The sequence below is a fragment of the Melospiza georgiana genome, chromosome 1 (genome assembly GCF_028018845.1).
Source record: "Melospiza georgiana isolate bMelGeo1 chromosome 1, bMelGeo1.pri, whole genome shotgun sequence".
Lineage (NCBI taxonomy): Eukaryota > Metazoa > Chordata > Aves > Passeriformes > Passerellidae > Melospiza > Melospiza georgiana.
Window position 1 is genome coordinate 94,168,573 of NC_080430.1, and position 24,231 is coordinate 94,192,803.

At 40.3% G+C, this 24,231-nt stretch overlaps 1 protein-coding gene across 3 annotated transcripts in view; it reads left to right on the top strand.

The window, feature by feature from the left end:
• The first annotated feature begins 1,336 nt into the window (after positions 1-1,336).
• The window catches only part of TEX10 (testis expressed 10), a 53,708-nt gene continuing 30,813 nt past the window's right edge, over positions 1,337-24,231 (top strand). Inside the window, exons 1-9 of one of the 3 annotated variants that reach the window (XM_058020808.1) lie at positions 1,337-1,419; positions 4,064-4,252; positions 4,842-5,548; positions 11,021-11,264; positions 13,087-13,199; positions 13,980-14,218; positions 18,572-18,707; positions 21,278-21,453; positions 22,180-22,357. In XM_058020808.1, coding sequence (XP_057876791.1) covers positions 4,073-4,252; positions 4,842-5,548; positions 11,021-11,264; positions 13,087-13,199; positions 13,980-14,218; positions 18,572-18,707; positions 21,278-21,453; positions 22,180-22,357 — 1,973 coding nt within the window. In that variant the 5' untranslated portion in view covers positions 1,337-1,419; positions 4,064-4,072. Of the gene's footprint in view, positions 1,420-3,534; positions 3,553-4,063; positions 4,253-4,841; positions 5,549-11,020; positions 11,265-13,086; positions 13,200-13,979; positions 14,219-18,571; positions 18,708-21,277; positions 21,454-22,179; positions 22,358-24,231 lie in introns of those variants that run through there. The other 2 variants (XM_058020824.1, XM_058020816.1) reach the window with 2 other exon arrangements.

The following is a 24,231-nucleotide window of genomic DNA, read 5'->3' on the forward strand; positions in this document are numbered from 1 at the left end:
AATAATAACAATAACCTCAAATGCCAATGCTGACTCTGCAGTGCCTTCACTGGAAGAATCACAGAATCAATTAGGTTGGAAAAGGCCTTAGATCAAGCCTAACCCATGACCCAACACCATCATGTCTACTAAACTGTGGCACTCCTCTCTTTCCTTAAATACCTGCAGGGATGGGGACTCCATCACCTTCCTGGGCAGTCCATTCCAATGTTCAACCCTTTTCAGTAGAGAAATTCCTCCCAATGTCCAACCTAAACTACCCCTGACACATTTAAGACCGTTATCATTCCTTCTTTTTCTATTCTTAGCTAGCCTTCTGATGAAATCCTTTCTTCTATTCTTTTAGCATAGTTTTGATATATATCATAAAATAATAAATCAAGCCTTCTGAAACATGGAGTCAGATCCTCGTCTCTTCCCTCATCCTCGGACCCCTGTGAACACGGTCATAAAAAGCCAATCACAAAATACGCATTTTTCACAAACCCAAACCTCCCCTGACACAACCTGGGGCCATTCCCTCGGGTCGTGTCCCCGGTCACCCCAGAGAAGCGATCAGTGCCCGCCGCTCCCGCTCCCCTCAGGGAGGGGGCACCGCCGGCACCCCCGGGGCCGCCCCGCCTGCAGGGGGCGCCAGCGCGCGCGGCCGCGGCGGAAGCGCGCGTGCCCCCGGCGCGTGGGGCGGGCGCTGGCGGCGCCGCTCACGTGGGCGGCCGCTTCCGGGCAGGCGCTCGGCGGGGGCGGAAGCGGGGCTGGCGCTGCCGCGCGCGTGGTTGGTGAGTGAGGGAGCGAGCGGCCGCGCGCGGGCCGGGCGAGAGGAGGCGGACGGGGAGCGGGATCGGGATCCCGAGGCCGGCGCGGTCCCTCTCGGTCCGGCCCTGCTGGCGGGGCTCGCCGCGCTCGCCCGGCCCCTGCGCCAAGGGCCGCCCGCCTTTTGTGCGACCCGCCCTCCCTCACGTTCCTGCGCCAGGGAGGCGGCGGGAAAAGCGGGAGCCGCGGCGGCGCGGGCCGGGTGCCGCTCCCGGGGAAACCGGCGGCATCGGCTCCGCCGCGCGCCGCCGCCCCTGCCCCACCTCCCCCGGCGGCTTCTCCTCGCCGCCGCTCCCGCCTCGCCCGGCGCTCCCCGGGGCCGAACTCGCGGCCTCCCCGGCGCCGGGCCGGCACTGACGCGCATTATTTGAACGCCTCGCAGAGCGGCTGCAGCGGGGCGGAGGGAAGCGGCGTTCGGGGAGCGAGCCGAAGGATGTCCCGGGACGGCGAGGAAGGCAGCGTGACCGCCTAGAGCCGCGGAAGGAGCGGCCGCTCCGGCGCTCGGGTACGGCGGGCGCGGCGCGGGCTCGGGCGGCGCGGTGCGGTCCCGGTGGCGGCAGCGGCGGGGGATGCGCTGGCGGCGCGGGAGCCGCGCGGAGGTGATCGCCTGTAAGTATCGCCGTGCTGTGCCGGGAGAGAGCTCGCCCGCGGGGAAGTGCGTTATCTGATCGGAGGAGTCGGGTAGGGCGTGTGCCTTGCCTTCGGGTTTCTCAGGATTTTCCTGACTGAGCAAGATTGTGAGGTTCCCGAAGGATGCTGCTTGAGAGCTGGGAGGGAGTGAAACCAGAATCATTTGGTTGGAAAAGAGCTCCAAGATCATCAGGTCTTACCTGTAACCGAGTGTTTTTTCTGAGCCTGAGGTGAGGGTGCCTGAGTGACATTGGAAGTGGTGTCTGAAAAGCGATGCATGCTACTTTATGTTCAAGGAACCCTGCATCGATTGGACGTTGTTTTGGATTGTAAAACCGTGTTAGTGCTTAACTGTTAGGTGCTCAGTCTCGCTGGAGGAGGGCCAGGTGGAAATACACAGAATCACAGATTAGCTAGGGTTGGAAAGCACTTCTGGAGATCATTTAGTCCAGTCCGCCTGCCAAGGTGGTATAACCTAGAGCAGGTGTCATAGGAATGCATCCAGGTGGGTTGGATTGTCTCCAGAGACCTTCCTGGGCAGCCTGTTCCAGTGCTCTTATACCCTTAAAGTAAAGAATTTCTTCTTCATGCTGAGGTGGAATTTCTTGTATTTTGGTGTATGGCTGTTGCTCCTCATCCTGTTGCTGGGCACCACTGAAAACACTCTGGCACCATATTCTTGGCACCCATCTTGGAGAAATTAAAATGCAATAATGAAATTCCCTCTCAGTCTTCTCCAAACTAAACAGGCCCAGCTCCCACAGTCTCTCCTTCCTCGTAAAATGCAGTTTCTGTCCAAGGCAGTTGTTTCAGCAAGAAGCTTCATTGAAATGGTTACATAATTTCATCAGCTGTAGACAGTTTTGTTTGATGTCTTATTATGTAGCCACTGTGGTGCTTATATCCTTATATTTTGTAAGGATTTTATCCTTTGGTATAGCGTGGTACATATGAATTGGAAATGGATAGGCTTAGATTACCAATTATTCCCAGAATATTTATTGTGAGGTAAGCTGTGCTGCTTTTAGCAGGAGAAAGGATATCTTACAAGCCTGCTCCTTTAAAAGAACTTAATTGCTCTGTTCAGTTGTGTGCACACCTGTATTGTGAAGTTTTTATGCTGACTGGGAACCAGACATTCCTCTTGTAAAAGCAAAGCTTGTAAGTGGAAATAACTTCTATGCCAAAAGCTTCTAGCCATTTCTATATATCAAGTGGTGAAATTCTTGTAACTCTTTCCTAAAAAGATGCATATGGTAAAAATCAAACGTTTATAAAGCCATGGTTGTTATAGTTGGACACTAAAGGACCTTTTTCTTTTGGCACCAGGCTCCAAGTTTTTTAAAACCTTTTGAGTTCATAGGTTACTTGTGCCAAATTTGTACTTCAGTTAAAGTGGTCTTGCATATGATTTTTTAACCTAGTGTGTGAAAAGCAAAACTAAATTGCAGTCAAATGTTGGTGTAATCAGTTAAAATTGTTTTAAAATAATAGAAAATTATGATTTGTTTTAAAACATTCTTTAATGATTATCCTGCTAATGTATATATGAAATACTGTAGTACAGCACAAATTTCAGCTTGAAGTCCATTGGGAAAATCAGCTGTAGGAATGATTATCACATCCACCAGAAGAGAAGCATTGTTTGGATATGTTATTTAGAAATTTCTGGGTTTAGTCAGTTGTATTGTTGGGGTTTTGGCTTGGGTTTTTCTTGATTCAGGTTTTTTTTTTGTGGGGAAAGTGGATGGTGGCTTTTTTGGGGTTTTTTTTTGAGAGGATTAAATAAATCTGTGGTGTAGTGTTTGTTGGGACCTTTTCAGTGTGTTCATTTTTTTAACTTGGTAGACATGTACTTAAGTATCAAAACAGATAGAACAAAACTAAAAAGCTACTTAGAAACTTATGGGAGTTTTAATTTGTTTTGGTTATTGTGCCTCTATTCCAGTGTGTTTGTACAGCTTACAACTACAGCGGCTCAGATATCTCATTTCTCACGCCTTATTAAAAATGTTTTTGTTTTCCTTTTTTTTTCAGTCCGTAGTTGCCCATTTGTCCTCTTTTTCCCCCTGCTTCTAGTTATATTTAAATGCACAGCCTGGTATTTTCAGTGTAAGTTTTCTTAGGTGTTATGTGTCCTTTTGTGGGTGGAGGCCTGTTTAAACCTGTGATTGTCCATGTGCAGGCTGTGTGCTGCTAGTGATGGACTTAGTGAGCAGTGTGCACCTGAAAGGGAACGGTTCGCTGAGCTCCTTGGCTTGACAAGAACTGAGCATGTAAAAAGTTGTTATGTTGGCAGGAACTTTTTAAAACAAAACCAAATCAGCAACCTAACTCTTGGTAACGCAGTGGCAGATGCAGATATCTGGATGCTTTATGATAAAGTCGTTCTCAAAGCAAAGATGGCCAAAGGAGCAGCAGAATGTTTTCTGGACGCTGGAAGAGCAGCTGCATGGGATCAGTCTGCATGTGTGTTTAGTCTAGCATCTTGTCTCGGGAGTGGACACTCAGTTATGCATAGACAAAAGAATGAAAACAGTAGCTGTTGTTAGGAAGTTGCTGCTCTTTGGTGGAAAAACTACTTTTGTTTTGTGTTTAATCTGATTAAATTCTCTTTTTGCAGAGAATCAGAATGACTAAAAAAAGGAAACGTCAGGAGGATTTCCAGAAAGTGAAATTCAAAGTTGGGAAAAAAAAGCCTAAACTAGAGAATGCAACTGATACTACCTTCAAAACAAAGGCCATACAAATTCCTGAGCAGCTTAAAGAAGATGGAGTGCTTCCTACACAAAATAGAAAACTTAACATAAAGGTATGCTGTGATACTGCATTCTGAAATGACAGAAAATTGCTTGCCTTTTGTCTAGGTTGACTGTGTTTACTGCAATTTGGGAAAAAAGCATTTATAAAAAAATAGATAAATGCAGCAGGCTATCTGAATGCAGCCTTATGTTTAAACAGTCTTGTATTTCTCTGGGAGTTGGATTTGTTTTACTTTCTTTGTGCCATCGTCTGTCTCTTGCAGCTCTGTGCTTAAACAGGAAAGCTATTCAGGCTGAGGTTTTGTAGTTCTGCTTTTGAGAACAAGAGTGAGAGGACTTTCCTTTGGTCATCCCTCTGTTGAGTCAGTAGGGTTGTGCATAAATTTAAGAATGAGACCTAAGGACAAGTCATTATACCTTGTTTTTCCTATCACTGAATTCTGATTATTTGTTAATTGTTGTGCTATAAAATGCATACCGTGTTCGTTCTCAACCCATTTTGCTGTTATGAACAGCAGTACATCTTAAGAATATTGTGCATTTTTAATTGTTTAGGAAAAATGTGCAGAAAATACATGGGGGAAGTTTGAACAGTTAAAATAATAATGATGGCAAGTGTATATGTTTGCTTCCTTATAGGATCTGCTCTCACAGATGCATCACTATAGTCCTGGGGTCAAGCATAATGCACTTCTCGGACTCAAAGAACTCCTGTCTCAGTATCCCTTTGTAATTGATGCACACCTTTCCAGTATAATAAGCGAGGTGGCAGCTGTGTTTACAGACAAAGATTCCAGTGTCAGAGGAGCAGCTGTTCACCTGCTGCAGTTCTTGGCTTCAAAAATAAGAGCGGAACAGATTGCTCCATTTTTCCCTTTGGTAAGTGCCCATCTCTCTAGTGCCATGACTCATATCAGTGAGGGAATTCAGGAAGATTCATTGAAAGTCTTGGACGTTTTATTGGAAGCATACCCGGCTCTTCTCACAGACCGCAGCATTATATTGTTGAAGAATTTTGTAGAGCTTATTTCTCACCAGCAACTCTCAAAAAGACTGAAAAGCAGGGACAAACTTTCGTGGATGCTCTCTGTTAACCCAAATCGCAGAGTAACTTCTCAGCAGTGGAGGTTGAGCGTTCTTACCAGGCTCAAGAAGTTTCTCCAGGCAGTGGTAGATGGATCCAGTGATACAGAGGATGAAGGGCTTCAAGAGCAGAAGGACAACTCTCATTCTGTGAGGAACCCAGTATGCATTAGTTGGAAGCTCCATGCAAATAATCAGCAACCTATACAACTGTTTGAAAATGGTGGCTTACGACCAAAGATCAACTCATCATTTAGACTGAGGTGAGAAAATGTTAACTAGTTTGGGAACTAATGTCAACTGTGTGATTGCAATTTAATTTTTTTTGTGGGATTGTCCCTTAGCCATATTTTAGGACACTTAGTGTAATTTGTAGTCTTACTGCAGAGGCTTGAAAATACAGAAATACTCTGCAGATAACTGTGTTATGTGTATAGCAAGAACCTTTCCATTATAAAGTCTTTGTTTTATGCTATTAATGATAATTTTGGATTACCAGCTCTGTTGGGATATTTTTGGAATGCAAACTGGCAGTCACTTCTTGCAGGATGTCTAACAGACCTAGGGACAAGTAGGCAGATTTCTTTGTGTGAAATGTAAGCTTGTTTGTGATAATGAATTTTACTGAAATTTTTTGCTTTTACCTTCAAGAGTCTGTCATAAGCTCAGGAATCTGTTATCTTTGACTGTAGCTCCTTTTAAAAAGGACAGCAGGATGGGATGTGTCTGGTGGTATGAAGTTCTGCTGAGTTTCCAATTCTAGATATTTTAATCACTTCACCAGTTTATATATTCACTGTGGATGAAAGATGTCTCGGCTGAGACATGCTGATGAATATGAAAGGGAGCTTAGTGTGCTTAGTCACAGAAGGGTTTGTGTGGGTTTCAGTAGTACTCTAAACAGATGTGAGCTGAAGTTAAGGGACAAACAAACAGCTGTTTTGATTTCTCTTCTCCTCCCTGATTCACCCACTAGAGGTGAACCTCCCACCTCACTTTATGGTGCTTTTTGAACATTGGCATCCTCAGATGCATTACTATGGATGTTACATACCTGCTGACAGGAGATCTGGAATGGTGTCTTAAAAAATGGAAGCAGTTTAGCTGTTACATAGCTCTGTTCTCTGTAGATACCAAGCTGGTTTGAAGAAAAACTACAATCCTTGTTTTACTGCTGGAGTAGACAAAATAAGAGGTATAAAGCAGTTATACCAAATTCATCTAGGAAGTCAGTGGCAAAAAGGGGGATTAAACCCACTGCCTACTCCATTACTATGTCTATCTTATATCTTTGAAGGAATAAAGGACAGAAGAAGAGGTGTTCTCTCTGAAATACCCAGGTTGACCTGAATTGGCAGGTGTTTTCCATTTCTGTCAGGGAGAGGCATCCATTGCTGCTCTCCTAGGCTTCCTCTTTGGAGGTAGCATATTACTTTTGGTAGGTGTAGGAAACATATTAAGCTCAGTAAGAAGGTCAGCTTTTTCTCCTAAAAGTGGCTGTCAGCATAAGGGTTCGGTCATGACCAGCAGTATCTGCTGCAGGTAAAATTTTAGCTGGCAGCTAAAATCACAACTAAACATCACTGACAAGGCTGGTGATGCCCCCTTGAGGCAGGGAAAGGGTTCAGTGCTGAGCACAGAACAGTCCTATTGAGTTCATCTTTGCAGTCAGAGGCACACAGTTGTGCACCACTGTGTGTCAGAGGATGCTTGTGTTGTGCCCTGGGTGATATGCAGTGTGTCATGTACCAGGCTGTGTAATAGCTGAAGATGCATTGTATCCAAGGTCTAGGAAAATAAACTTTACATCTGGTGTCACCTGAATTGGATTCCGCTTTTCTGAGGAGCTAGATTTTGGTGGAACATCGTGATGTGCTTCTGGTTATAAATACTTACAAAAAGATGTTTGCAAGCATGAGGAGGAGCCAGAAGAATAGAAGGAAACATGGCTAGAATCCAAGGCGAGATTGGCAAAGCAAGCTGATGGCAGCAGAACAGAAGAATAGAGAGGGAAAGATCATCTGCTGAAGGTACTAAAATGTTCTCATTTTATTGCATTTGTGCATATTTTTGGTGTATTCGTTTTTCACAAGGGTACAGCTTGTTTTAGTGACTACGTGTGAAGTTCCAATAGTTATGGTGGTGATTTTTGTATTGGCCACTGAAATAATTTCTAATAATCTCAAGGTGTTTGATTCTGTCACTTCCAATCCAAATTGTTGCCTTTTATGGGCATTCCCAGGCCTCTGCTATGGCCACTACTGCAAGGACAGAAATTATTTGTAATAAGAGGTGCAGTACTCTGTGTGTGTGTGTTTTAAGTCAAATAGTCAAGTCTATGACTAGCTAAGGATAATGAGGTGACCAAACCATAAATAATTATTTGCAGAATGTGTCTGTGTATTGGTAGTCTTGTCACTAATACTGCAAGTAAGTTTCAACTTTGTTTTTCCAAACAGCATAATAGCATACTAAATTGTTAAAGTTCCTGCATCTATTTAATTTTGCAAGCTCATTGCACAGGGCTGACATATCAATGATAACCTAGTGATTATGGAATGAGATATTCTGAATCAGTTTGCAGTATTACTGTTTAATAAAAAGGATAGATTCTGAGCTTGGAATGCTGGATGATTCAAAGATGCAAATCTTAAGACACTGTTATCTTCTGTTGTGTGGTGGATCTTCCTACTGTCTGTAAATTAAAAATTGCAGTGTATTAGAAAATTGTTAGAATGTATTCTCTACATTATGTGCTGACTGTGCTGCTTTTTGCATCAAACTCATTTCAGGTGTGGAAAAAGAGAAAGCCTTCACAACTCAAATGTGGTGGTACCAAGGTGTGGGATTTTATTTTTTTTTTGACTGGAAGAGAAAGAGTTGAGCTTCAGATTCTGCTGAGAGAGTTCAATATGAAGCTGCAGAGAAAAGCAAAAATGACTTGAGAAACTGAAATGGAAGATGAGGCACAGCCGATAAAATGTACATGTGCATCAAAGAGAAAAGGAGAATGCAGTTCACTTGGTGTGCTGTGTGTTTGCTGCATTTGGCAGTGCACACAGAAAAGGAGGACAAGTAACCTGGCTTAAACTGCAAGCCATAAAAACTTAACTTCCAAAGACTTTTCCTGTTTTAAAAGAACAGCAAGTTATTTCCTTATTTTCTATTTCTTTTATGCTTCCTTGACTTCCCTTTGCTGAATTTCTGTTGTCTTCTTACTGTCAAATGGCAGATATTTACACAATTTTTGTTTGGTCCTGCTGTATAAAAATACTGGCATTTTAAAGAAAAATGGTAGCTTAGGGTACACAAATATCTTGCAGCTCCCTTCAATAGTATTTCATTCTGATATAAAGGTGATATTCTTTGCAGTGTTTCTAAAAGTCACCCTACCACTCAAGAGTAGTGATAACAGATATGTGACAGCGCAATTGCCATCAAACCTGCCCAGGTCAAGTGAACCTGTATTGTTAAGGATATCTGCTGGACAGATTGCTATAATACTTTGTCATCATCTGGCACCTAAAATGTATTTTACACTTTTATTGTTAACCTTGAATATGTGGAGGAGTCTTACCTGGAGAGATAGGGGCTTCTTCTGCAGGGGTACATGAAAGCTGTGCTAAGTATTCTTACCCCAATGCTTTCAGCAGCTGGGAGGAGTACCCCTTTTGGCACTAATTCTTCCTTTTTCCATTTCTTGTTTCAGAAAAGTACTGAAATAGTTGTGTGTTACACTTCTGTAGAAATCTTCCAGTGTGGATTACCAGCGCCTCAGGTTTCATGCACTAGTCACTTTTTAATTGGGAGATTTTTGTGTTCCTTAAATAAATTGCTGGAATTCCAGAGTTCTGCTGTAATATCAGGTATTTTTTGGAAAAGAAATTACTAAAGACTACTACTTCAGAACTATTCCAGCCAATTACCTAAATTCCAGACTTGTCTGAGGCCATAATCCTGTAACAGCATAGCATGTACAGGACAACCTGACTTTTTCAATGAGACTGTAGTCTTGGCATCAACAGGCTAGAATTCATTGTGATTGTAACTGGAAGATGGGATTTGTCTGCTGTATTTGAGATAACTGAGAATTGAAAAGTGTAAGATAGAACCATTCATAAACTCTTTCTAGTCTTAAAGAAGCTGGTGTCTACTGCAGTGCCTGTGCTACAGAAAGGAAATAAGGCAAAAAAACAAATAGAGCAAATTATATTTATTGGATATGTTGGTGGCTGCAGTTAAAGCTAAGCTTTATAAAATTTTAACATGTTTGATAATTGTAAGTAAAAGTAAAGCAATTTTTTTTCTTATGATCAGTTATGTTTCCACTTATCCCTTTTATTTTCTGGTGGAGGTCTAAATTCTCCCCCGTCTTGCCTTCATTGAAAAATAGCTTGTATTTGTCTCACACTTTGTTTTAATTCCTTCTCCCTGTTCCTTTTACATGTCATTAATACCTGGATATTGGTTTAGTGATTTTCTTGATACACTGATATCAACTAGAGAGAAATGGCAGAATAAAATTATTATTATTTGTATTGTAGGTGATGGCAAAACATGTAGCTAGAAGGATAGAACTAATAGAAGATATAGCTAATTGGATAATTTAGAAGTGACTAGGGAAAACTGCTTTACATCTTCAATATGAAATTAAAATACTTGTCAACAAAACTTCTGCAGGTCTGTTGAAAGTTTTCCAGTTCCTATTTTGAGTGTATATGTAAAGAAAAATGACTTGGAGATCATTACTGAAATAAAAGGGAGTTTAGCAGCAGGTTCAGTGTGCTAATCCTATGTATGTTAGGAAATTAGATTTATGATAGGAATTCCCCGCTGGGAAACAAAATCACAATGGAAAACAATTTTACAAATGATCAATTGAAACTGTTGTTGCCTCTTTTTAAGAAATCTGTACTCGTTAAAATTAACAGGATTTACCAGGGTTTTAGTTCATTTAAAGAATCTTCTTTTCAAATTGCTTGAATTTATCCAGTAGCAGTGTTGGGGCATAACTGCTGATTGTCCTTTCAGAGACACAAGGTGTTTTTTGAGTAGGGGGAGAATAAGAGTTGCTTTTTTTGATTTCTGGGAGATATTGTATTAATTTAAACTGTATCTTAGTTTTTAAATTTTTTTAACTTCATTATCAGATAATTTTCTGTTAAGTTGCCTTTCAGAGCACAGTAGCTAAACATCAGGTGGGAACCAAAGGTATATTTTACAGGAACTTTTTTTTCCACATTTGATATGAAAAACATTGTGTTTATTATAGTTGGAGATGGTTATTAACTGTAATAAACCTCATGCATTTGACAACACCTTGTAGTCAGCTTCGTTATTTTGTTTTAATGAGCTTAAAAGGGACTTTTTATTATTTTGTTGTGCTGAATATAATTAATTCCTTACCGTTGGTTGAAGGTGATAGGATAATGCATATTGTATTTCTCCATTTCATAGACTTTACATGTAACAATGGGGAAAGAAATACTGAAATCTAAGAAGTTGTTAAAGAAGCACACAAACTTGCAGGGAGACTTGGGAGCAGGTTTGTTGTAGATGGTTTGAACTCCCTTTTTTCCATACTGAAATATCTAGCAAGAAAGCCAGCAAATATTTAATGTGTTAAAAAAGAATCTTTTCCCATTATTTAGAAATTAGGAAAGTGGTATTACTGTAATCTTGTTTTGAAAGGTGTGATCTTTATCTTTTTATGCTTTTTTGCTTTTGTTGTTTAGGTCTCTGACAAGTGTAATGGACAGTGCAGAAAAAGGCCTGTCCTCGGCTGAAAACTTAAAAGGTTTTATTGAGATAATAATTCCATTACTGATTGAGTGCTGGATTGAAGCATCTCCTGCACAATCAGCTCCCATTCTTGGAAACCTTTTGGAATCAGAATCTCAGCAGCTCATGCAGCAAGTTCTTAGCATAATACATTTATTGTGGAAACTCACAAAGCGACACGATGAAACATACAAAATGGTAAGGGAGAAATGATCCATGGCATAATGATGACAGTTCATTTTGTTTGGATAAGAAACTAGTGGTTTGGTGATTTCAAGTACTGAAGGCACTTTGTTAAGGCAGAAAAAGCCTAGGTGTTGAGTAGATTTTGAATCTGGATTTTGTTGCCTCTTACTGTAGAAAATAATCTGTTGAACTGAGCCAGGAGTTCAGTAAAAAGTCTCCAGGAATCCTCCTTGACTGCAGCACAAAGGTTTTGAAACTGGAAATGGTAATAGAAAAGAGGAGCAGATATTTGTCTCCCAGATAACCTCTAGAATATAAACCGGAACAAAGTGTAGAATGGAGTTTGTTTAAAGATTCCTTGTTTTTGTGTGTTGAAAAATTTCTTGGGGGAGTGAACAAATTAAATGTTTGGAAAGGTAGAAGATAATGGTGGTTTGAGATCCTGTAATTGCTTGGTGCAATCTGTGTTGCTGTGATTGGTAGGATCATAAGACATTGGATGAAAAAGGATTTTAGCAAGTATCCTCTGAAGTTGTTTTTTTTTTCCCCAGGTTTTTTTTTCTCTGTATTTTACTTAGATAACTGAATTACTTGTTTTGCTAATTTTTGCCGCTTTTCCAAAAAATTTGCAAATTGGAAAATTTGGCTATTGAGTAGTTGGAAGAAAGGTCTTGACAGCTCTTGGTTTAACCTGTGTATAGGACTGTAGGTCCCTTTGCTAAATGAAAAGCTACACGTAGGGTAATTACTGGAAAACATTTGTGGAATCATTACATTAAACCAAAGCTACCAAACATACCCCGCTTTGAGGGATGGATTCAGTGTGTCTGAGCAAAGCACACTGTTTTTTCTTCTTCATCTTTTTTAGAGGCCCTCTTGGAAGTGGGCAAGAAGCAGGCACTTGACCTGGAAAATTCCTGTGGCAGCCTCCTGTCCCTATCCTTTTTCTGAAGGATCCTGGAGAGCTGCTGCCCTTAGCCATAGGGTGCCTGTGTTTTGGTCATGTGAATGGCACACTCCTCTGTCAAGATATAAAGTGGTTTGGGTACACACAGTTGGATTATGACCTTAAGTTGTTTGTGGGGAGAAAAAAATATGAGGTTCATACAACTTGGTTTTTTTTGTGGAGCAAATTTCATTTTAGATTAATTTTTTTGTCTTTATAGTTACCATTATATACAAAATGCATTCAAATGGCTCAGTTTGAAAATGAAAGCTTTGCTTATTTAATAGCCCTTGGGCTTGCAGGCCAAAGTGGCTATCACAGTCACTATGGAAAACCACTCTGAATATGCTTTGGAAAGCTATTGATCTTTGAAATAGTTTAATGGTCATTCTCTGCTCTTAATAGTTGAATATTGAAAAGATTATTCTGCCTGATCAATTTGATAGCAATGCAGGTTTTTTTAGTGGTGAGTTCTGCTGGACACTTTGTGGAATGGTGACTGTCTGCTAACCTGCAAAGAGGTATCGGAACATGTTTTAAGTCCACTCTGATTTTAAGAACCCTGATAAATTGATATAAAAGTACTTTCATTCAGATCTCTAACTCGGATTAGTATTGCATATATCCACATAAATATGTGCTAAAAAATAAAGTGGTTCATGTAGCAACATGTTGTTGCTCAACCTTAACTTACAGCATCTTGTTATACTCCCTTGTTTTGTGGACTTTCATGCACAACACTTGAAAGTAAAGATGTATAAAAAACTTGGAATCAGAGGCTAAAGTTCCTAATTTCATTGATTCCAATAATGAATTTTGGGACATAATTGTCTGGATTTATTTCATTTGCTACCGTGTTTTCTGTCTATCATCTGCTTTCCTTAACAGGAACTATGGCTTCGAATGAATTACCTTGTTGATTTCAAGCACCACTTCATGCGTCATTTTCCTTATTCTTTACAAGATACAGTAAAACACAAAAAGAAAGATCCATGCAAAAGGTAAGAATAAAATCCATGTCATGTACCAGCTTTTAATTTCATAAGAGAAGTGGGACAATGTGACTCACATGCTTTATCAAATATTAAGTTTTTAATGATGGAAAATAAAACTTTTTGTTGCGTATTTCTTGAAGATCTGTGGAGATGCAGTTAAAAGAAGGGTGCACTGCTTCAAATTGAGATGTTTTAAGTTGTTCTTTGTAAAAGTATTGTATAGGAAGTTGTCTGAATAGCATCCAGTAGAAAATTAAGTGCTGCCTTAGGGAAATAAAAGCATTTTATTCAACTCTTGATCTGGAAATTGCATATTGCTAAATGGTGATTGTTTTAGGCTAACTGGCTTCATATTTCTGCATGTTTTCTTCAGCTGACTGCTGAGTTACATTAAACATATTTCAAACATTCATTTCACCTCCATATAGTCTTCTCTAGTTGTATTATGGGGCTGGGTGAGGACAGCTTGGAGGGGATATGGGCACACTGTGGCTGTCCTGTAGGGCAGAGCAGTACTGGAGCAGAAGCCAAACACATGTTTCTTCACTGTTGAGCTGTCAAAACAGGTGCACCAATTCTGTTTTGCTACAGGCCAGTAGTAACTTGTCTCCATTCTTAACTCCCAGATGTGAGACTAAATTCATGCTAAAGTTGTTCTGAAATCATTCTGCACCTTTGCAGTCTGTGTAGAACACTGGTGTATGTACAAGGGTATCAGCTGGTGTCCATTTTTATTTCAAAAATAATTTTTTGAAATCTTTCTGTTCTCCCCCCTCCTCTCCTTAGCAACAGGAACTGTATGAAATCCTCAAACAACATCGACCATCTTTTGCTGAATTTAACCTTGTGTGACATAATGGTTTCATTAGCAAGTGCTTCAACACTTCAGACGGACTCTGGCTGGCTGGACATGATAAGGAAATTTGTGACAGACACTCTTCAGGATGGCAGCAAGTTGAATAGCAAGCAAGTGAACAGATTGCTTGGGGTGACTTGGAGACTAATGCAAATACAACAAAACAAGGGTAAGATTAGTAGTTTCTTTAAAGCAAAACTATGCGCTGACAAAGCTTTGAGTTGTTTCAGCATTTTAATTCTGCACTTTATGTTCTCAGTTGTTACATCAAAATGCATTTTGTCATAGAGGTAAAATGGATTTCATGGTGATATCCTTGCATGTAGCATTGGAGACTGTTTTTGGAATGCTTTTAAATTCATACTGTTGATATCCAAGGTATGAATATATTTGCACCTGTTTTCTGGTTTTGTTTCTTAAGATACTCTTATAAATGGAAGATTAGCTTTATATTGAAAAAGTAACTACTAGGCTGTAGAGATGCACGATACTTTAATGTACCAGTCCTTATTTAAAGTCATTAACATAGCTGATAGACTCCCTCAAGTACTGTCAGATGACCATTTTAGTTCTGTGGTGATGTGAAATGTCAAGATACTTTTGATGGAATCTGCTGTTGAGTATTTTCCAAGGTGTTTGATTTGGATTCTTTTCCAAGACAAAACATTTCCAGTTATGTCTTGCAGGACCAGTCTAATATTTTAGCTTGCTTTTTTTCTTTCATTTCAAGTGCTACTTGGTTGTATTCCAAATGAGACCTTGCGTATATAGAACTTCAACAAAGAACTTTTATCAGTAACCAGAAAAGTGACAGCAGTCTTTTATGTTTTACCAGTGTGATAGAAATGAATTCCACATCCAAGTAGTTTAAAGAAAAGCCCTTAGCAACAGATACAATAGTTAGAGTTGTAAAATGAAAAGATGTCAAATGTCCCTCAAATACATTTTGGCAGTTAGTTATGTTTCCTGCCAAATCCATTTTAATTGGGAATCTGTCTATTCCCATGTCCCTGGTGACAAAGGTAATAACTGCTCATTCCTATCTGCACTTCAAATTTAGCTTTGTGTTAAAGAAAAATAAGAATCCAAAGTCAGAGCCTGTTGCACCACCTAAGATAAAGCAGAGGAGTTGCTACGCAGGAAAGTAGCTTCCAAGTAGTTGTTAGATGTTAGATATTTCAGGCTTTCTTTGTAATGAAATACTGATTTTTTTTTTTTAACTTTGCCAAACTTCTACCAAACAGTGGACAATTTAATAATTTTCTGATGATCCTGTAGAAGTTCAGTGTGAAATTAGGTATCTCACAAAGCTGTGTCTGTTCACGTGGATGGTTTATCTCACCCCTTCAAGATAATCCTTGTGCGGTACTGAAAACCTGACTAGGTGTCAGATTGTAATTCATCTACCAGCTGTAGAGGAGATAGAGCTTTGACATACTGGAGCAACAGGAAGATTTCAACAAGGAGAGGTGCAAAGCCCTGCACCTGGAGAGGAACAATCCCATCCTGTACCTGCTGGGGGACAACCAGGTGGAAGCAGCTTGGCAGTAAAGGACCAGGGGTCCAGGTGGAGCCAGCGATGGGCCCTTGTGACAAAGAAGCCCAGTGGGGTCCTGGGCTGCATTAGGAGTGTTGACAGCAGGTTGAGGGAGGTAATCCTGCCCCTCTACTCTGCACTGGTATGGCCACTCCTGGTGCAGTGTGTCCAGTTTGGCACTCCCTGGTAGAAGAACGGCATGGACATACAGGTGAGAGTCCAGCAAAGGCTGTGAAGATGGTGAAGACGCTGAAGCACCTCACCTGTGAGGAAAGGCTGAGTCAACTGGAGATGAGATGATTTGGGAAGCATCTCATCAGTGTATGTAAATACTTGAAGGAGGGGAGCAAAGAAGAGGGAGCCAGGCTCTTTCCTGTGGTGTCCAGGGACAGGATAAGCAGCGGGCACAAACTGAAGCACAGGAGATGCTGTCTGAGCATGAGGAGGACCCTTTTCACTGTAAAGATGACCAAGGCACAGGTTGCCTGTAGTGATAGTGGAATCTCCATTCTTGGTTATACTCAGAAGCCATCTGGACACCAGATCTAGCTGATCCCGTTTCAAATGAGCTCAGAGTCATTCATTCCCACTCTTATCATTATATGATTCTGTGGAAGATAAACGTTCTGTCCTTGATTGGTTTTTTGATAATGGTCTAGAAATTTTGAACTGTGTTGTCAGATAGGACTGCAAAAGATGGTACATAGAAAAAAATGAACTCTTGATTTGTTGAAAACAATTTGACATGGAGATTAAAGCCTGGAAAGGGTACGTGTTATTTAGAAGACAATACAAAGTGAAAAATGAGCCATTACAGTAAAAAAAAAAAGTTAAGAGCACAATAGAAATCAAAAGATGGGAAGTTTATGTAGAAAAACCAAAAGAGCTAATGAAAAAGAGATTAAATAAAACCATAGGGAATGTCCTGTGCATTATCCTGCACAATCATGGTTCCATTTTTCTGGATTGCCTGTTTTGAGTAGAGATTTATGCTGAGGTGAAATGCAGATATCCCCTTTTTCTGTAAATGTGTAGAAGAGCTTGTAGCTGTGTTGTCTGAAGATTTATCTCCATCACTTAAGATCAAACTTGGGACCTCTCTGTAGTTAGGAGGTCTGCTGTTTTCTTGCATTTCTCAGGTATGACTTCAGCAGCTTGCCTGCTAGTTGTGTTTTTAATAAATTTTCTTCATGCAACAAAAGGGAGCACTCTCAGTCACTTCAGAAGGAAGCTTGACATGTGCCAGTTAAAACAGAGGTATTTTAGAACCTCATGCGTTCTTCAGCTGTGTTTTGGACATCTGTATGATGTGGGCCTTTTAAAGTATTACTTTTTAAGAGCTCTTTTTAAAATTGCTTCCATTTTTAAACTTCTCCAGTTCACATGAAGCAATTCAAACAGTAGGACCTGTTTTACTTAAAATGCCACAGAGTTTTAGGGAAGTGAAAAATCTACTCACTTAGAATACTTATTTATTGTTATATTTTTTCAGTGAACAGTTTATCAATTAGCTATAAACTACATAAAGTTGTTATTGATAGTCATTTAAGAATAAGCCACTGTTCTGTTTAAAAAATGCTTTCCAAGGTGAATCTTCACCTGAAGAATACATGAATTGAGTAAGCTGATACTCCTGATGCGTTGAAAATAATTTAATAATATGTATATTAGTTACATTAAATATTAGAATGGATTTTATTTTTCTGTTGAAAAATATGTTAGATTTTAACTTCTAAATGGCTCCTGCTTCATGCTGGCATGTGACCATGCCATTTCAGGTGATTTTTGTAGTGTGCTTTGTAGTGAGAATCCTTATACGGTAACTTGAAGTTGAGTAAGAGTTTTGCAGACCAAGACTGGCCCCTGGCTGGATCCACAATCATTTTTAGAAAGGAGCATTCTTGTCTGTCTCTGTGGGCAGAAGTTGCTCTGTTCAGTGTGGAACACAATATTTTGTCTGGTTTTGCACACATAACTTACTAAGACTGATCTGTGTACCTGGATGAAAAGACAGATGTTTCTGTCTGTGGTTAATGAAGATAATTAAGTGATTGCTGCTACCTAAGTATGCCTTAATTGGATTGAATTCTTGGGACCACAAGCTCTTCTGTGACAAACTGAGTCAGGTCTCATACCTTTCATGTATTGCTTAAATTTTCAGATGCTTTCCTATTTTTCTAGACTTGTCTCCTCTGAATTCAGGTATTTTTCCATGCTTTGTTAATTTTTCCATGCTGTGGTTTAGTTTGGTTTCCAAAGAATATGTTTGGTCTCTTTTTCAGTCAATTACAGTAAGTTCTGTGTTTGCTGGCTAATTTTATCCAATTTGGTTACAGTGGTAAAGCTTTGAAATTTTGTGTTGGGTCTGGTGATAACACATGGTTGATGAGAACTTCAGGGCAGGAGAGGTTGCAGGGGAGTTAGCAGTTCTTGCAGTGTCTTGCCAGCTGCCTCTTGAGGTATTTATGTTCTGGTTAATTAGCAAGTGTCACTTGGAGCCAGCTGGTTCAGAGACAGGGAGAGCTGGTGAGTGTGTGGCAGGGAGAAAGGGGTAGTGCAGAGAGAACTGAAGGCACTGTGACTGAGGTTTTGAGGAGCAGAGGTAAATGAGAACATTAGTCTGAAGTTGCTGCACTAGGGGAAAAGGATTGGAAGATAGCTGTGAAAAGCAGGAATTAATTGCTTTTCAGCTACCTTGCAACCTGTCTTTAGGAAGTTCTGAAGTTTTCACTTGCATGTTGTCTCTATTCTTTTGTGTTTTTTCTCTTTCTTTTTTCTTTGTTTCTTTTCTGTTTCTTTCCCAAGCTGCACAAGACGTGTTGTTTCAATGGTTTAGAAGTCAGTCTAGAAGTTACTTCAAAATATTTTGGTACTTCCCTCTGGACTACAGTGTAAACAGTTGTAGATAAAGATCCCAGCTCTCTGTGTGTGTGCATGTATGAAATCTGAAGATTAAAAAGTATTTCTTCTGATTCTTTTTCCCAGTAGCAACGGAACCCTTGATAAAAGCAGTGTATACACTGTACCAGCAAAGGAATCTGCTCTTTCCAGTTCGTACATTGCTTTTGAAATTTTTTAGCAGAGTTTACCAAAAAGAAGATTTGAGGACACAAAGAATCAGGTAAAAGAAAAGAAAGGCATATTGTTTCTAATTTCAAAATAATGTGTTTATTTTGGGAGTGAGAATACTGAATTCACATGTAGATGTCATAAAACTTCATTCTGAATCTGTTTTGACACTGTGTCAGTGGAATTTGAAAGTTTGTGTGCTCTGTGAAATGGAGATGTACCAGCTTAGTTGTCTATCTTAGCATAGGTACTAGATAGATGTTAATGACTTAAATTTTAGCTTGAAGTACACTGCTACAAGCTTATTGTTACTGACTCTGGCAGTCAGTGGATGTGTCAGGATCATGCAGCTGTAGCCATGGAGCATTTCCATCACTTCAGCCTGAGGTCATGAGCTTGTCACTTAGTGCCTTTCTTGGTGTTCTGATAGTGGCTGTGTAGCCTTTCTGACTTACTTTCTTCAAGAAAAATACTGTGTTGTTTTGGGGGTATGATTCCAAAGGGACTGGGTTTAAGAGTGTGTTCTTTCTGGGCTCCTGGTTCATTGTAGGATCTATTCGATCATGGGCAGCTTTTAGATACCCGACTTGCTTCAGATGCAGTCAGTATGAGGAGATTATTCTCTCTGTATAATGCTGTTGCAGCAGTTCTTGTTAATCAGGTGTGTCCAGATTGTCTCCAAATCTTAACTTTCCTAGAATGTATTTTTCAGCCAGTCATCTAGTTCCAGGACATAAAAGCCTTAAACACAAATCATGTGTTGATGTCTATGTGTCAGTCCTGGCTCGTTTGGGAACTGCAGGTCCTTTCCAGGTACAGTAAAGCATCTCTAAGGCTCTGGGAAGACCTTCTGTTCTCCAGGCTGAGCAACAGCAGCTCTCTCAGCCTGTCTTCATAGGAGAGGTGCTGTAGACCTCTGATGATCTTGATGGCCTCCTTGGACTTGCTCCAATAGCTTCTTATTTCTGGGCACCCAGAGCTGGATGCAGGACTATCTTCTGTTGTAGTAATGCCTGAGTGCATGTAATTAGATCTACAGCCAGAAATAATCTAGTGCTATGCTCTGAAAATTGTAAAAAGTATAGGGAGTATGAAAGACAGGGAAAAACACTTGGGAATATCCCAGTTTTCTCCTCTTTTCACACAGAGTGAAAAAGAGATCTTCATACTAATTAATTTCCCTGAGGTTACATAATCACTGTACTTACCTGAAAGTCTTGAGCATCTAATTCATTTCATATGATCATATGACCATCTGGAAAGCTTTAACTTTCTATCTTTTAGACATCCCAAATAGCAGTAGTTTTGCTGCTGTTCCTCTTAGTCTTCTACATGGATCTGTTACATTTTTTAGTAACAGATGAACAAAATCTCTGAATTTCTTTGCAAAAAGTATGACTGCACTTATGTCTGACAAGACATTTGAAGACAGCATAATATTTGTATACTGTACTATTCAATTTCTTTCCTTTAGGAACAAGTGGGATTTTTTAGTTTCTTCAAAATGTGGGCTGTTCAGTAGCTCCTTCCCTCCACTGTAGTTCCCTCCTCTGAGTGTTTTCCTCATTCTTTGAATTTATTTTTTTCTCAGAAGCTTGTCAAGAATGGTGTAAGAAGAACAGAATTCACTTTGGAGCATTTTTAAAAATTTTTTGTGAATGTGTTTATTTCTTAGATATGTCTGATTCAAAGGATAAAGTAGGAGCTTTTGGCCTGTTACTGTCTTGTGGAAAAAAACCCCAACTTGACTGGTTTATTACATGGTTAGGTTTTCTTTTGAGGTTTTAATTTATCTTCACCCCTAATCACTGCACACATACTGTGCACTGTGTGTATATATGCATATTTAGTGTGTGTGTGCACATGTGCATTTATATACTGGGAAGAGTCAGTGGGTATCTATATCATGAACTTTCCTCATCATTCCTTGGACCAGTCTAAATCAAGAGCAGCTGCAGCATCCTCTGGCAGGCAGTGACCAAGCTCAGCTATGCCAAGACCCAGCTTACTTTTGCTTGTTTAATCCTGGCTCCTTCTAGCTTCATTTGATACCAGCATCTGCTTCTTTCTGTGGAAGATGAATCAAATGTTTTATTCCCAGCCACTGTTTCCATGTCAAGTGATTTGAGACCTCTGACCCCACCTCCAACTCACCCACTTCAACAGTCTGTTCTCCAGGCTTTTCCTGCTGTTGAGCAGTTCATCTCTATGCAAGACCCTTCTCTCTTGTGTCATGGGTACTTGATTTCCTTGAAAAGTTTTTGGTGACAGGTCTTTGTGAGTGCAATAATCTGTATCCATCATCATGCTGCTCTTGTTGACATCTTCAAAGACCTACTTTGAACTTCTTGATTTGCACTTGGCAGCTTTTTTTCTTGTGATCATCACTTTAGTAAAAAGCTGATGAAATGCTTTTGGTTTCTAAATTATACTTGATTTGATAAGCCAGGGTGACATAGAAATTGTAGGCTCTGAAAGATAGAATTAGTCCGTACTGTTGTTTCAGTTTGAGCTAGAAAGGAGAAAGAAAAGCAACTTAGTCAAGACTGGGAAGATAAATTTGTGTGGGTTTCTGTTGTTTTATCTTCTTTTTCTGCAACTGATTTTTCCCTCTTTCTTTAGGAGTCGAAGTAAAGTTCTGTCTCGTTGGTTGGCTGGCTTACCTCAGCAACTGGCTCTGCTTGGCTTGAGGAACCCCGAGCTTTCCAATCAGCTCATTGATATCATTCATTCCGCTGCTTCTCGTTCTAACAAGGAGTTGTTGCAAAGTTTACAAGCCACTGCTGCTCGAATATATGGTAAGACTTTGACACTACAGCACAAGGAATTCTGTCCCTCACCTGGCAGACAGGTTGCAGTAGGTAGAAAAACCTGTTGTTTCCTAGGTGAACCTAAAGAGTAGATGGGGGACAGGATTGCAGATTGGTTCAGTTTCTTAAAATGAACTATATGTGTCATTTACTAGAGGGTAAAAAGATTGAGATCTTTTCTTCAAGTTAGTAGGACTTAAATATGATAGACTGGAAATTTTAGTTTTTGAGTGAGAATCATGGAATCATTTGGGTTGAAAAATACCTCTAAGGTCTGACTGGTAACCCAGCACTGCCAAGTCCACCACTAAACCACGTCCCCAGATGCCACATGTTTTTTGAACACTTCTGGGGATGGTAATACCATCACTTCCCTGGACAGCTTGATCCACTACCCTTTCAGTGAATAAATTTTTTCTAATACCCAAGCTAAACCTCCCCTGGTACAACTTAAAGCAATTTCATCTCATCCTATCACTTGTTACCTGGAAGAAGAGGATAACTTACCCTCACCTAGCAGCAACCTCTTTTTACAATTACAAAGTGATTGTAGAGAGCAAGATATTCTTCACCGAGCCTCCCATTTTCTAGGCTAGTATTGCCTTATGTTTTTCTCCATTTTTCCCCCTGGTTATATGGTTATAACCCCCTCAGTCAGTGGGTAGTGGGGTGGTTGGTGGGTGACCGGGGCTGACCGTGCGCTGTGTGCCGCAGATCCGCTCGAGGGCACGCTGGTGCTGCTGCCGGCCGAGGCGCAGCGGCGCCTGGTGCAGCTGGTGTACTTCCTGCCCTGCCTGCCCGCCAGCCTGCTCGCCTGCCTCAGCCGCTGCTGCATCATGGGCAGGATGTCCTCCGAGCTCGCCGCCACCCTCATCGGCATCCTGCACATGAGGTACCGCGCTCCGGGTCGGCTCGGGCCAAACGGCCCCGGGTGGGGAGAGTCAGTCGTGGGCCGTGAACTTGGGGATCAGCTTGCACACAGGAAATCAGTATAATGTGCAGGGACTGACGGTGTCCCTGGCCTGTTGCTCTGGCTGTCTTTACACTGCCCGATTTTCTATGATACACGTTGAGAAAATCATTCTGCTGTTTAGGTTGGAAAAGACCTTTAAGACCAAGTCCAACTGTTAATCCAGCACTGCCAAGTCCACCCCTAAGCCATGTTTTTAAGTGCTATATTCATCTGTCCATATTATTTTAATGTCTCTGTATATATTCATGGAGTCTGCCAAGAATTTTCATCTTGAAATACAAACATTAGTACTTTTACTACCTAGGTCCTTTCAGTAAGGATGCAAAGCAGCTTTAGCCTTTCTCTTAAAAAATCTGTAAGGCTGCACGGTATTGAGCACCTTCTACCCAGAAGGTCATCACCAATGGTCTTTGTTCTGCCACAAATTGCAGCTTTTCCTTGTGAATGCTTCAACTTGACCCAGCTGATAGTGAGAAACAACCAATCAGTTTTTCTCATGTTCTGCTTTCTTTCAGCTCACTTTTTCTCCAGTTACCACACCTAAATGGCCAATTTATAGTTGCTAGGCAAGTGCCTTGTTTGAAATTATTAATGCTCTTGTTTTTTTTGTCCTGGCTTGAAAGAGGGTAGGTTTGCTTGTGAAGTCAGGGAGCAAAGCTGCTGTTCCATTGAAGTGAGTGCAGGGCTTGCAGAGATTTCACAAGGGTGTTTTGCTTTGCTGCTTCTGGGAAAAATACATTTTTGATCAATATTGTGGAACCTTGAATAAGCAAGCAGGAATTAAGCTTATATGAATTATACTTAAAGTGATTCTTGATGCTTTTTGGATCTGAAACATTTTGAATTAAAATACAACACAACACAGTGTACTGTCAAATACAGACCTATTTGTATTAGCTGTGTAACATGTGGATAAGGTGACTAACATAAGAAGCAATAATGGTGAAATTTATATCCTGTATTTGTAATGCATTACTGCTGTAAAAGTGAAATTCTATGTAGTTTTAGGAAGCTGGGCATCAGATTTTATTTTTAAAAATGAAAAATTGTCTGCCATATACTGGAAGCTCAGTGGCAAAGTGTAACCAATTCAGTCATTGTAAGAGCTTCAGTGAGTAATAAGTGCTCAGGTGCTTAATTTGTTGTTAGATCCTAGTGGATTTTCGTTGTGGGAGATTTTTGTAGTAATGGGTTGCCTGTTTTCTAAAAAATTACTATAATGGTGCAGGTGGGTTGTGGGCATTTGATCCTTTCAGCAGAAAATGCAAGTGGCAGATGGAAGGCAGTGTTCTTACCAGAAGCAAGTTACATTCTGAGAGAAGAGGAGGAGTAAATTCTTTGTTTTCAGTGGTACAAAGGAAGTATTTTGATTTAAATTTATGGCATTTGAAACATGTTTTAAACTTACTTTGGATTCAAAGACTGTAGATAATCAACCAGATCAAGAAGTCTATCTGAAATCACTAATTGAAAGAAAAATGTACTGATGTACTTACAATGGTGCAGTATTTTATTATTGATAATTCCTGACAGTCCTCATTTCTGGAAGCTTGCAAGTTTTGATGAAACTTGAAAAGGAGAGATTGCTCTTGACTGAGCATTGGTTTTATTTGATAAGCCTCCTTTTACTCTTTTTTTTTAAAGTTTTTTTTTCTATATTATTTTTCCAATGATCATGGCAGTCAACATTTTATCCTAAAAGACTCATCTAGGGTGTCTTAAGGACTTAAGGAACCAAGATGATAGAAATGTTTTTGGCTGAGGGAGTTGTCCAAAAAAAGTTGCTTGGTCTC